The sequence below is a fragment of the Salvelinus namaycush genome, chromosome 11 (assembly GCF_016432855.1).
Source record: "Salvelinus namaycush isolate Seneca chromosome 11, SaNama_1.0, whole genome shotgun sequence".
NCBI lineage: Eukaryota > Metazoa > Chordata > Actinopteri > Salmoniformes > Salmonidae > Salvelinus > Salvelinus namaycush.
The window spans coordinates 37031210-37045468 of NC_052317.1; the positions used below are offsets into that span (position 1 = coordinate 37031210).

At 44.9% G+C, this 14259-nt stretch overlaps 1 protein-coding gene across 1 annotated transcript in view; it reads right to left on the reverse strand.

Moving 5' to 3' along the window:
• The window catches only part of LOC120055651 (glutamate decarboxylase 1-like), a 21789-nt gene extending 10904 nt beyond the window's left edge, over positions 1–10885 (reverse strand). The window contains exons 1-5 of the mRNA XM_039003541.1: positions 10810–10885; positions 8974–9027; positions 6427–6579; positions 5987–6229; positions 1278–1368 (exon numbers count right to left, since the gene is read on the reverse strand). Of these exons, the coding sequence (XP_038859469.1) occupies positions 1278–1368; positions 5987–6229; positions 6427–6579; positions 8974–9027; positions 10810–10885 (617 nt within the window). The remainder of the gene's footprint in view (positions 1–1277; positions 1369–5986; positions 6230–6426; positions 6580–8973; positions 9028–10809) is intronic.
• Between the last annotated feature and the right edge of the window lie 3374 nt (positions 10886–14259).

Genomic DNA, 14259 nt, shown 5'->3' on the forward strand with positions numbered 1-14259 from the left:
AAAGATGATTGATCAAATTCAGGATTTCCTGAAGATATCCAGCTTGTCTTAACCAGATGAGGGAGTCCAGGATTTATTGGTTCCAGAACGGCTGCTTCCCCTTTAAGCTATTAGGCTAAGAGAAGCGCAGATTGGTTGATCTGACAACTGGCGCGAGCACGCAACATTCAAAAAGGTCCACATGTCGATGACAGAGAAAACGATAGATATGGAGTCAAAAGACAGAGACCAAAATTTCACTACTCTAGAACAAGAAACAATTGTAACAAAATACAACAAATATGTTCCATTTACTAAAAAAAGTAATACATCCACCGTCACAAAAGCCAGAGAGGGAGCCTGGCAGAAAATTGCAGACAGAATCAATGCGCAAGTGAAGTGGCATGATTCTAATATCTAATAGGCCTAGCATACACACATTGGTGAGTAGTAATAATGCTTTCACTTTATAGAGCACTTATTGTAATACTGGTGATATTAAGTGTCAAGGCTATAGCCTAATATGTATGTTATAGTAGCCAATGTCACAATTGCAATGGTAGGCCCATTCCATAGCCATAGCCTATGTAGCCTATACTATACATCTCAGATAACACGCACACACCTACACACACACACACACACACCTACACACAGACTCACGCTCCTGTATGATGTGTCCTGTATGATGTGTCCTGTATGATGTGTCCTGTATCTGGTGTTGTTTAGCTTTGCAGGGCTTCATAACCTCTATCAGATTAGACCACCATGACACTGAGCTTTGATCAATATACAATCTAACCAGCCCATGGGGCATGTGTGTGTGTGTGTATGTGTGTGTGTGTGTGCGTGAGTGTGTGTGTGTAGGTGTGTGCGTGTTATCCGAGATGTATGGTATTCAGGGCTGCTGTTCAATACACGGTTGGTACAGTGCCAACAGCAGTCACATGAAAAAACAAACATTTTATATAACAAGCCCATATGACAGCCATCTTAAACCTCTCTGACCTAGCCAATCAAAGGCCTTGGCCTTCATTCAACCCTAAAGTACTGTAACTGAGCAGATTTGAGGAGAGCCACACTAACTGAGAACTAATGATTTGATTCTATTTTTGCTTCATGGCGTAAATCCTTGAAATGTCAACAACAAACCACTGGGACTTTCTCGCAAACTATAATCATCATATTCTCTTTCCGACTGTATCGTTATACGAAGAACAATCCTGAAAACGTTGGCTAGTCAGCACAGTGATGTCGACACACCTTTAGGCACACAAAAATAGCAGTGTATGACTCACATGTTGGTGTTGGCTGTGGAGGTGAGCCACTCCCCAGCCAGCCCAATGATGTCCAGCCCCGTGGACAGCTGGTTGAAGAACCGTGGATGACCTGTGACAGAGATAAGATATTCTATCTGAATGGGACTTTACAAAGGAAAATTAAACATAGTGGAATATTTGCCTGCAAGGTTTCTATAACCTTGTAAAAACACACATCTACTACAAGGGTTGAACCAGTGTGTGTTCTTTCCTGTAATGAAAACAAACCATTTGATATGAACTCAGACAGGTTATTTTCTAAAAATCCCACATTCACTCTTTGCTGTATTCCTATTGGGACCTGAGATGCAGTGGAACATTTGCCTTCGAGGTACTAGATGGGGACACTGCACTTATCCACTGATAACAAGGTTACATGACATTTAGAGTAGGCTAGCCTAGATGCTCACAGAGCTTGAAGTTTATGTTTGAATGAAATTCACCAACAACAATCATCACTAGGCTACTAATATTGTATTTATGTCATGTAGCCCCCTAGACGAACGGACTGACTAACTAACTAAAGAGCGCAATGTCAGAGATACGAACGCGAAGTGGATTTGCTCCCGCGTGATAGGCTATATTTCAGCACCGTGGACAGCGCCCGTGATAGCCTCATTGGAATGAAGGCATGAGACTCAACTGCCATAGGCTAATTGATTCAGACAAACTCATAAATCGTGCGACAATGTTTTTTAAACTATCGTCACTTTGTGTGTAAATGTCCAGTGAATTAAGTTAAAGGTCTTTAGGAAGTAAACCCAAAGGACAGTTTGACTGTTGTCGTTCCTAACGGCTTGTAAAATCCCACGCAGGCTTGAGTCCCCGCGGGCGGTACTTGGTTTAATAAAATCAAGGAATGACCCGTCATTGTGATTGGATGTTGCTGATCAAGGGAACAGCTTATGCTTAAATGGTTTTGTGTAGCATTCCATTTCGCTCAAGTGTTGTGAACACGAGCAGATCACTGTGATAAAGAGAACACAAATTGTATCCCAATAACGTCTGAAGAAATGTTCATATCTAAAAATAAAAATACAACGGTGCGTTAAACATTTTTAAGAAGCCTAAACAATATGGAAATATTTGTAGACTATAAACCTACTGTCACGTTCCTGACCTATTTCTGTTAGTTTGTTATATGTGTTAGTTGGTCAGGACGTGAGTTTGGGTGGGCATTCTATGTTTTCTGTTTCTATGTTGGTTTATGGGTTGCCTGGTATGGCTCTTAATTAGAGGCAGGTGTTTGGCGTTCCTCTAATTAAGAGTCATATTTAGGTAGGTGTTTTCACAGTGTTCGTTGTGGGTGATTGTCTCCAGTGTCAGTGTTTGTCGCACCATACGGGACTGTTTCGGTTTGTTTGTTCATCGTCATTTATGTGTAGGCTTTTTTCCCTGTTCGTGCGTTCTCGTGTGTTATGTGAGTTCGTCGTTCAGGTCTGTCTGCATCGTTTATTTGTTTTGTTTGTTTATGCAAGTTTAGTTTGTTTTTCCGTCGTGTTCAATAAATCATGTCATTTCACTACGCTGCGCCTTGGTTCGATCACTACTCCTCCTCTTCTGATGAAGAGGAGGAGGAAAGCCGTTACAGAATCACCCACCAATCCAGAACCAAGCAGCGTAATTTCGAGCAACGGGAGAGTATACAGGACTTGTGGAGTTGGGAGCAAGTATTTAACGGAGAAGGACCATGGGCTAAAGTGAATCACCGTCCATGGGAACAGCTGGAGGCAGTTCGGAGAGCGGAGGAAAAGAGAGAGAGGAACCGGCGTTATGAGGGGACGCGTCTTGCACGGAAGCCCGAAAAGCCCGTGAGTAACACCCAAAAATTTCTTGGGGGGGGGGGCTAAGAGGTAGTGGGCCAAGGGCAGGTAGGAGACCTGCGCCCACTTCCCAGGCTAACCGTGGAGAGCGGGAGTACGGGCAGACACCGTGTTACGCAGTAGAGCGCACGGTGTCTCCTGTACGTGTTCATAGCCCGGTGCGGGTTATTCCACCTCCCCGCACTGGTAGGGCTAGATTGGGCATTGAGCCAGGTGTCATGAGGCCGGCTCAACGCGTCTGGTCTCCAGTGCGTCTCCTCGGGCCGGCTTACATGGCACCAGCCTTACGCATGGTGTCCCCGGTTCGCCTGCATAACCCAGTGCGGGCTATTCCACCTCGCCGCACTGGCAGGGCGACGGGGACCATTCAACCAGGTAAGGTTGGGCAGGCTCAGTGCTCAAGAGAGCCAGTACGCCTGCACGGTCCGGTATTTCCGGCGCTACCTCCCCGCCCCAGCCCAGTACCACCAGTGCCTACACCACGCACCAGGCTTCCAGTGCGTTTCCAGAGCCCTGTTCCTCCTCCACGCACTCTTCCTATGGTGCGTGTATCCAGTTCGGTGCCTCCAGTTCCGGCAACACGCACTAAGCCTCATGTGCGTCTCCTAAGTCCTGTGCACACTGTTGTTTCTCCCCGTACTCGTCCTGATGTGCGTGCACTCAGCCCGGTGCCACCAGTGCCGGTACCACGCACCAGGAATACAGCACGCTTTGAGAGTTCAGTGTGCCCTGTCCCTGCTCCCCGCACTAGGCTTGAAGTGCGTGTCCTCAGTCAGGTGCCTCCAGTTACGGCACCACGCACCAAGCCTACAGTGCGTCTCAGCCGGCCAGAGTCTGCCGTCTGCCCAACGGCGCATGAACTGCCTGTCTGCCATGAGCCTGCAAAGCTGCCCGTCTGCCATGAGCCTACAGAGCCTTCCGCCAGACAGGAGCAGCCAGAGCCTTCCGCCAGACAGGTGCAGTCTGAGCCATCCGTCTCCGCAGCGCCATCTGAGCCATCCGTCTCCCCAGCGCCATCTGAGCCATCCGTCTCCCCAGCGCCGTCTGAGCCATCCGTCTCCCCAGCGCCGTCTGAGCCATCCGTCTCCCCAGCGCCGTCTGAGCCATCCGTCTGTCCTGAGCCATTAGAGCCGCCCGTCTGTCCCGAGCCGTCAGAGCCGATAGTCAGTCAGGAGCCGCTAGAGCCAGTTATCAGTCAGGATCTGCCAGAGCCGCCAACCAGACAGGATCTGCCAGAGCCGCCAACCAGACAGGATCTGCCAGAGCCGCCAACCAGACAGGATCTGCCAGAGCCGCCAACCAGACAGGATCTGCCAGAGCCGCCAACCAGACAGGATCTGCCAGAGCCGTCAGTGAGCCATGAGCGTCCAGAGCCTTCAGCCAGCCATGAGCGTCCAGAGCCGTCAGCGAGCCATGAGCCGTCAGCCAGCCATGAGCGTCGAGAGCCGTCAGCCAGCCATGAGCGTCGAGAGCCGTCAGCCAGCCATGAGCGTCGAGAGCCGTCAGCCAGCCATGAGCGTCGAGAGCCGTCAGCCAGCCATGAGCGTCGAGAGCCGTCAGCCAGCCATGAGCGTCCAGAGCCGTCTCTCTGTCCGGAGCTGCCTTTCAGTCCGGAGTTGCCCCTCTATCCTGATCTCCCTCTCTATCCTGAGCTACCTCTATATCCTGATCTATCCCTCTGTCTTGAGCTATCCCTCTGTCTTGATCTATCCCTCTGTCCCGGTGCTGCCCCTGTTGTTGATGTTACCAAGAGGATTTTGTGGGGGTAAGATGAGGGTGGACATTCATAGGGGGAGATGGAAGCTGGGATTGACTATGGTGGGGTGGGGACCTCGCCCGGAGCCTGAGCCACCACCGTGGTCAGATGCCCACCCAGACCCTCCCCTAGACTTTGTGCTGGTGCGCCCGGAGTTCGCACCTTATGGGGGGGGTTATGTCACGTTCCTGACCTATTTCTGTTAGTTTGTTATATGTGTTAGTTGGTCAGGACGTGAGTTTGGGTGGGCATTCTATGTTTTCTGTTTCTATGTTGGTTTATGGGTTGCCTGGTATGGCTCTTAATTAGAGGCAGGTGTTTGGCGTTCCTCTAATTAAGAGTCATATTTAGGTAGGTGTTTTCACAGTGTTCGTTGTGGGTGATTGTCTCCTGTGTCAGTGTTTGTCGCACCATACGGGACTGTTTCGGTTTGTTTGTTCATCGTCATTTATGTGTAGGCTTTTTTCCCTGTTCGTGCGTTCTCGTGTGTTATGTGAGTTCGTCGTTCAGGTCTGTCTGCATCGTTTTATTTGTTTTGTTTGTTTATGCAAGTTTAGTTTGTTTTTCCGTCGTGTTCAATAAATCATGTCATTTCACTACGCTGCGCCTTGGTTCGATCACTACTCCTCCTCTTCTGATGAAGAGGAGGAGGAAAGCCGTTACACCTACTGGTTGGTCAAGTTTCATGTAGACTAAGCTAACCATTTAAGCCTACAGCAATATTGGTTGTTTTGGATTGGAATGTATCCTAAAAATGCAGAATGAACCGTCTTTGTTTCTCATGTAATTTCCTATCAAGGAAGGAGAGAAACAAAAGCCTATCTTAATTATATTTATAGGCTAATGCTTTCTCCAATGGCAATAAGATTTGAGTCTGCCTGGCTTGGTGAGAGAATTACTTTTTTATTCATTTCACAATCATTTAAACTGCTCAAAGGAAGAACTATGGAAGAACTTGCACAATGGAAAATATAAGAAATGCAAAGATTGGAAACGTAATTAATGCACACAAACTGTCCTGAAAACGTGAAAAGGAAACGTCTGGTTTACAGCTGTAGCCTGTTTCATGTAACTTAGTTGTGGCCAGTTTAGTAGTCTAATGTATATACCTGTTCGCACGCCGTACTTGAGCGTGTCCCTGCAGTCCACGAGGATCTGCTCGAGGGACTCTGGCTGGTCAGAGAGCTCGAGGTTGAATCCCTCCATGCCCTCGAGCAGCTGGTGAGGGTGGTGGAAGTCCAGAACCTTGGTGGAACGGTCAAACGTCTTCCTGACGTAGTTGGTGAGGATGCCCACAAGTTCCAACAAGAACTGCATAGTCGCCTCTTCTCCGTTTTTGGCGGGAAGTAAGTCTAGAAGAATTACGGAAAAAGCATTTACCAAACTTAAAGAAAATCGAAAGTAGAGGCTGAACGCCCTTTTACAGAAGGGGGCCTATAAATATAGGCCTAGGCTACGGTTCACTAAATGTTAGAAAATGTAAGAATTAGATAACTAACGTGTAGGGTTATATTAAAAGTCTCGCAAGAATAAACTCCTTATCTCTCACCTCTCGCGAACATGTTGGAAAAATCGGTCTCAGTGCGGCGGAAACGGGCATCCCGGTCGCTGTTGTCACAGGAGTACAGGTTCTTCTGGCGTTCTGAGAGTGAGCCTGCGAGCCGGCCTTCCTCCCCAAGACTGTTGTTCTTCTGCAGGAACCCTAGGGTGTTACACAGAGGGGCACGAGAAGGGTAACATGCTCGGTTACCACTGCCCAACATCGCTAGATAATAACCCGATAATAACTTTTATTCAGAGACCTGAGTTTATCTAGGTCTGTTACAAAGGCAACACATTATTTATGGTGTCCTCTCCCAGACAGCGCTTATAACCTCGGGTGGTGATCCCCACAGTGGATGGGTTTTGGATCAATTTATGGAAGAGGGTAGTGTGTGTGTGCTTGCATGGGTGTCTTGCCCTCAGGCTCACAGGCCAGGCAGGCTCAGGCCCTACCCTGCCCGGTGACATCCACCCATAACCCAGTCATGCGAGAGCGAGAAATACCCCATTTATTCCAACCAGCGGTGAATGTCCTCCTTTCCCCCCGGACTTTTCACGCCTGAGCGTGCAGGGACTGTGTGGAGGGCCCAGCGCAGCGTCCATGTCATTACCGACTCATAGAGCAGACATTATGGAGTGGGGTTAATGAAGGATGCGAGATATTTTACGACCTCTGGATAGGCTAGTCTATTTTTTTATGAAAGTCCGTGTCTATTAATAGCCCATTGATCTTTGAAAAAAACCTATAGAGAAAAACCTATAGCCTAGCAGGCTACCACCAGAGAAGGTCATTTTAGGCCTAATAATTATGGAAGGATTTAAACACTTATTTTCACATCATGCAGTTTTCAGTAAATGATTCTATGGAAATCTGATATAAAAAAATGTTTTTTTACAATATCGAATAAGACAGAGAGCAGGCTCTCTCAAACTCTGTCTCTGTTTCAGAGATCCTTTCATTAAAATGTATTCCTCTAATCTCGGTTGGCACATTGGGCACTGATTATCTCACGAGAGCAGCGGCCTCGAAAAAGCTACCGGTTGATATGGTTCTCGTTAATCTTCCCTCATCCACAGAACGTGTTTCTTTACTGATTGATAGGACCTGACAACTATTATGGGCTGTAAATCCACACGGACATAGAACAAAATCTAACACTCGGAACCATTTTATGATGACCATTGTCACTGTTCTGTTTTTTCCTCCTCACAAAAATTATTTCAAACTCGAGCACAAAGCTATATTACTTATCAGCCCGAGGGGATATTTATAGAAACGAAATAATGTCTTTATCGTGCATAAAAGTACCCTATAAGCACTTAGCCTACCTTATCATTTGAATATGTGGACATAGGGCTATGTAAATTATTGGTCCTGATGCACAACACACACAAATGTGAAAATTACTCATAGGGCCAAAACAATGTCCTCTATAAAACGAGTCAATCAATTGATTGAATAAACATGTTTCTTCGTGCATTGTGGTGAATTATTTCGTTATTAAGGTTATGTTCAGGGTTATGAGGGTGGTTACATTGTGTTATTATTCTCCGGCAGGGGACGTCCTCCACATTAAGGGGCAGGTGCCCTACTTCCTTTGGCCCTCGGTACGAATTACAGGCCTGCATCGTAACTCTCGAGTTCAAATCCATTTATTTTAGGCTAATTACATCCCCTGTTTGTGTTTGGATTGAAGCCATGGTAACAATGCCTACATTTCCAATTAAATGACATTGACATTCTTGACATTATCAAATCCTGCCACAAAAAAATATGTAGGTCTGACATCAGTGAAGGTAGGAAGGATTTTTTAAAGAAAGGATATTTTTCTCAATGTGTGAATGCTGACGTCAAACCAATCCTAGACGTATAGTGCCCAGGAAAAACAGATCGTCTAAGAATCCTGTTGGAAAAATCCTGAATTCAATCGTTTCACCTTGGCTTGATTGGATAACAGAGACCTTATGGAACCTCCCAGATTTACCAAACCTAAAACTCCACGTCATCTCATCGACATCGTCACATTTCATTTAAAAGGCTCGCAGGTGTTATAAAAAAATGCAGTTTTGCATGAAGGGACCCAAATCCATAGTCGCCTCCAAACGGAAAGGAGAGGAAATTAATGCTTTAAAAAAATCTATGATAAGGGCTTTATAAAATAAAAAGGTATTAGAAGGTGCAATATTTAGGCCTAGCCTATGTGCACAAAACATGTTACCAGCTAACTAAGCATAAAAAACAACTAGCCTATATTGGACACATCTATCTCACGATAAATCTTCTTTGTTTAGACATGTTTCTATATTTCTGAGGCGTATTGTTACTTGCCGTATTGTGGGCCTACATCCTATCCTTTGCTAACTGTAGAGATATGGATAGGAAGAGACATGGGGTGGTCGGCGCGGGAACCCCGGCGCGCATCGCGTGGCCTAAAGCTAATCGCTAACTGACCTTTAGGAGATGAGAATGTGGAGTGACAGTCCGGGACGGCCCTGCTCTAACATCAGAGTATTCCATATAGTATCCATGATGGTTTATGGGTCTAAAACTTACCACAGATCTTCAAACCCAGTTTCCGCGTGCAGCCTTGCATCCACGCGTCATAGTCTAAAACAGAATGTTTGGGGAGAACGTTTGAAAATCAAATTCTGAAATATATGAATAGTGTGATTTGGGTGACAGCGGATGAGTTTTTATAAAGCGTATGGTAATGCATGGCACAACGGAGTGAAGAAGCATGAAGCAGACACTTGCAGCAGTAGATCATTGTCTTGGGGAACTTCACCCTATCTCGCGGTTATTATTCCTCAACATTCGAATGGTCCGAATCCACACAGTCCAATCATAATGGGCCATCAGAGGCTCGCCGGTTTAATAAATACTGGCACGCACCCGGTGAAGGGGCGGTTTGAAATAAACACCCGTGAAATGACCTCGCGAAAGAGAGCAGAAATTAATTAGGTGAAACACAGTATTTGACTGGCGCGAGCTGGCGATGTCTAGCTGGCTGTTCGGGGACACACGCACACACACACACACACACACACACACACACACACACACACACTAGGCAGTATAGTGAAAACTAGGCATATAGGCTACCTTATTTTGGAATTGTATGATGGAGAATGCCATCATAGCAACACAAAAACACAAGCATACAGAGCAAAGCGATGGGACGGTAACAAGGCATATCTATATGCATATGAGCTTCATGATGGTGTTATTTGTCTAGGATGCAAGACCCAGACATAACGGCTCGAGGTGTCACTCAGAGCGCATGAAGGCGAGCGCTACCCGAGACACACTCACACACAGAGACACCACGAGCCGCCTCAGGTCAGCGCGAGTGAGACAGAGCGTGGCAGCGAGATAATAGCAACATCCAACAGCAGCAGCAGAGAAACAGGCAGAGCACAAAAACAACATCACAGGCTTTTTCAAACCATTATGCACTCTGTCAAACCTGAAAAAATGTCAGACGTATTACTGTTCTACAAATTTATCCACATTCTTCCTCTGTTGATTGAGCCTATGATGCAATTTTTCCATATTAGGCCAATGGTTTTAATGGCAGACATGTTGGCTGGTTAACTAGCCCTTCAGGCCTATACATTTTCCAAACGAAATATGACTAGGCCTGTAGAGAGGAGGGTTTGGGGCTTTTTCTTTACGAAAATTGAACTTTCAGGGGTAGGCTAGACAAATATGCTAATTTCAGTAATCCGTTTCTAAATGTCCCCTTCTCTCAGTGTTCGGTGGCAAAATGATCCAAGCGGGTCTCTACAAAACGAGTGCAAGCCATCATCACGAACACCGGAGTGGCTGCAATTACCAGCCATTCCCTGCGTAATTGCGCTGTTAACAGCTCTCTCATGCAGGACTGACTACATGATGCAAGGATTTTGAGGGGATAAATGATCTAAATTTAAAATAAAAAAATACGAATTGAAATGCTTGCATACAAAATATCGTTAGCCAATAAATTATAGCATGAACATACATTTAGGCTATTGGTTATAGGCTTTACAACATACATCTTTTAAAAACATTATTTGATAGGTCTGGTAAAAAAAAAGAAAAAAAGAAAAAGGAAATTCGATAGGGTTATTCCAAATAATTGTATATTTTATATTCCAAAACTATTTCCTTTCCGGATCCATAGCGCTGAGGACATTATAACGACGCTCTTTGAGGCGATTACAGGAGGTCCGTTTCTCAGTGCACGCCGCTGATCCGTTAGACAGCGGCAGGCAGCTGTGATAGCTCTGTTTTTAACCGGAATGATTAACGACAGGGCCCACACGGTAAAAAGCCCGGGTGAGACTCGTTTTTATCAGGCAGAGGGGGAGGGAGGGAGAGGGAGAGAGAGAGGAAGGAGAGACTTACTTGTAGATGAAGGTCGTAAATTGGCAGAGTTGGGGTCCTGGTCCCCGCCAGTGGCTGTCGGTTCAGACGTGGCCATTAGTCCTCCGTTATTCCCGTGCGCTCCGGGACTCTTATCAGATTCTCAACGGAAATATCCAACCGGTTTCTGAAAACAAACGGCCAAGGGTTAAGATTGATGGCTCTGAATATTAAACAAATAAATAACTGCATTTATTTCTGAAAGCTATGCATTATTTATTTGGAATAGCCTAAAATAGGCAGCCTAAGCTGAATTTGATCAGTGAAATCGAGCTTTAGTATCAGTGCAGTGAAGGAAGAGGATGATGCATCATTTGCTGTTATTATCTGCCTCTACGATCGGAATCATTTATTCTCGAACGTCAATAGGCTGCGAGCTGCATGCACATGCCGAAGCGAGATAAATGCTTTTGAACGATAACATCGCGTGCATTCAATTCTATTGGACCAAAATAAAGGCTGCAAATCTGACAAATGTATAGCCACTATATTCTACCTTATATAAATGAACGAAAAAAACATGTTTTAAGCAGTAAATTGGACATAGAACCTTGTCCCCAGTGACGTTTTTATGGGTCATTAGAGCGAAATCATCCCCATCTCTGAGACATCAGTCTTGGGCGCTCAAGCTAAGCGAAGAGCACCAGACTGTTCAGTCTACTTTTTGATCAAAGAGCACGAAAACAAAGGTCTTCGTGTCTTCAATATAAAGCAAATAAATACGTCTAATCCACAAACAAATAATCCTTATCAGACCTATTCAGAATTAGGAATATGCAAAACGAAATAGCCTTTCATAATTACGCGCTATGGAATTCTTTGACTAATTTTCTCAAACAAATCTGGGTTTTGTGAGAAAAAATAATATATTGGACAGACACTTGATCAATGATATTCTACTGAAATCCGTTGGAAAATGTATTGACATATAGCATATCGATTTTTCAATTATGATGATCTTTGAATAACCACAGCGAAGCCAGCATCAGTTAATGTCATTATTGATAAGAAAATAGTAAGGCTAATGAATGAATCCTGCCACTCATATAGGTTAATAAATAACAATTGACTGCCATTGCTATTAACATGTTCATTTTTTCATAATAACACACTTTTGAACAAGAGAGATTTGGAAATCCGAACATTTAAGCGACAGGTCGTTTGCTATAATATTTATTCCTTCCAATCCCATCCTATTTTCTACCCCAATAAGAATGTGGATCGCAACAAATGTTGCAGTTGCTGGGCGCTGTGCAACATTATCTTTAAAAAAGAAATACAAATATCTCACTATTATGGAAAAATCAATCAATAGGCCTATTACAAAAAAAAGCTGTTAGGAAACGTGAGAGCGCGGGCGCTAGGAGGCAATACGCTACCTTACCGTCTGCGGGTGCACAGGTTGTCGTGTCGAGAGAAACTACCACCAAACAACCGAATTACAGTTCTCTATCCACCCAACGTTCTGAGACGCAAGACAGTTCAAAGCCAACAACACCGGAATAACGACATCGAGACAAATTACATCCAGTAGCGTGCCAGTGACCTTTTTTCCCTCAAGAATGTTTCATTTTTAATTTATTTATTAGTGCGTGAATCGCCTATCCCCTTATATACGCACGCACGCGTGAGTCATAGCATTTCCCCCCTCTGGCGCAAAATTAAGCTTCTCCTGCTCGTGACAGAAAAAAAGGATACGAAAAACCTCCCCACTTCCCGACAAATCAAATCAAATCAAAAGCAAATGTATTTATAAAGCCTTTCTTACATCAGCTGATATCTCAAAGTGCTGTACAGAAACCTATCCTAAAACCCCAAACAGCAAGCAATGCAGGTGTAGAAGCACGGACGTGTCCCCTTTTTCTGTGACACAGGGAGACTTTTTTTCAGAAGGTGTGATTGTCATGAGAAATGCCTCTCCTGTAAGATAAAATCACAAAGTGTCACTCTTGGGAAGTTTGATAAACATCACGTCCTCAATAGGCTACTTACTAACTTAGAGCTAAAAGGTGATCTTAGGGAACGACCAAAAACAACAGAGGAGGTTTTCTTTTCGTCACTTGCACCTTTCAATCAAAGGAAACATTTGAAAAATGAGTTGGACAACCGTAGCCTACCAGATATAGACTTGGGGTGGACTCATTTTTGCTCAGCTCGATTCTTGTGCAACTAGACATATGCCTGAAATGTTATTACCAAGAAATGGACAATTGATAGCCTATTCATTTTCTTATTGTGTCATTGTCCACATTTAGGCTACAGTGTGTGTATCATCTTCAGTTTTGTGGCTTGTGAAGCTAGATTGGGAATGATATGTTGGCTCTAGACCACGAGGTGTCGGGAACGACTATGCTGATAGATCTATGTGGTCAGGAGCATTGATGGAGTTTAGCCTAGGCCTATAGGCGGAATAGTAAAAAACAAACTAAAATAGAGTAGCCACACCTGAGGGATCTTTGGGAATTCACTTGTAAACTTCAAGGTCCTAAGCAGCAGGGCTCCAATGGGAAGTGTTCTCCACACAGTCCACTCCACAGTCCACTCCACACAGTTCACTCCACACAGTCCACTCCACAGAGTTCACTCCACACAGTTCACTCCACACAGTCTACTCCACACAGTCCACTCCACACAGTCCACTCCACTCCACACAGTCCACTCCACTCCACACAGTCCACTCCACTGCCGAATGCCTCTTCTTTCACCCTCTCAGTCCTCTTTCAATCATCTCCTACTTTTCTGGTCTTCTCTCCCTCTACTTGTTCTCTTCCCCGTCAGGACTTTTTAGAGATCATTATTGCTCAACCTCCTCAGAAATTAACAGGCATTTTGAAAATGATCTGTGTGGTTGCGTTTATGTTGAAATGTATGGGTGTTGAAGGGTCTTAATAATACTGGTTCTACTAGAAATGTAGAGTACGTTTCCACTTAGTCTTTGAGTACTTCTGTCAAACGAACCCTTTGTGTAGAAGAAACCAGAAAGACACAGATGTCATGATGCTGAACTTTATTGTGTTATTTACATGAAGATTAAACAGGGACATGGTGATGAGGAAACCGTGTATGCTTTGATGGCCTCACCAAGGCAATGTGCAAATGTGAAATGCAAAACAGTGACACAATTAATATCTATACACTCATACAAAAGGAAAAGAAACTAACTGATGTTTCCACTGTCAGACTGGGCAGTGTGCTGGCGACTGACAGCTATGGGGAAAGGTAAGAGGGTGGACATGGTTTGTGTCTCCTCTCCTGCTCCTCTTCCTCATCTGACGACGATGAGGAGGAGGAGGAGGAGCTATCTGAGCTCTGAGGAGAGTCTTGATCACTCCCAGAGTCATCTTCATCACCGGAGTCCGAACAATCATCATCATCATCTTGGCTTTTCTCCTCTTGCTCTGATGGAACATTGTATAGGAACAAAGCAAAGAC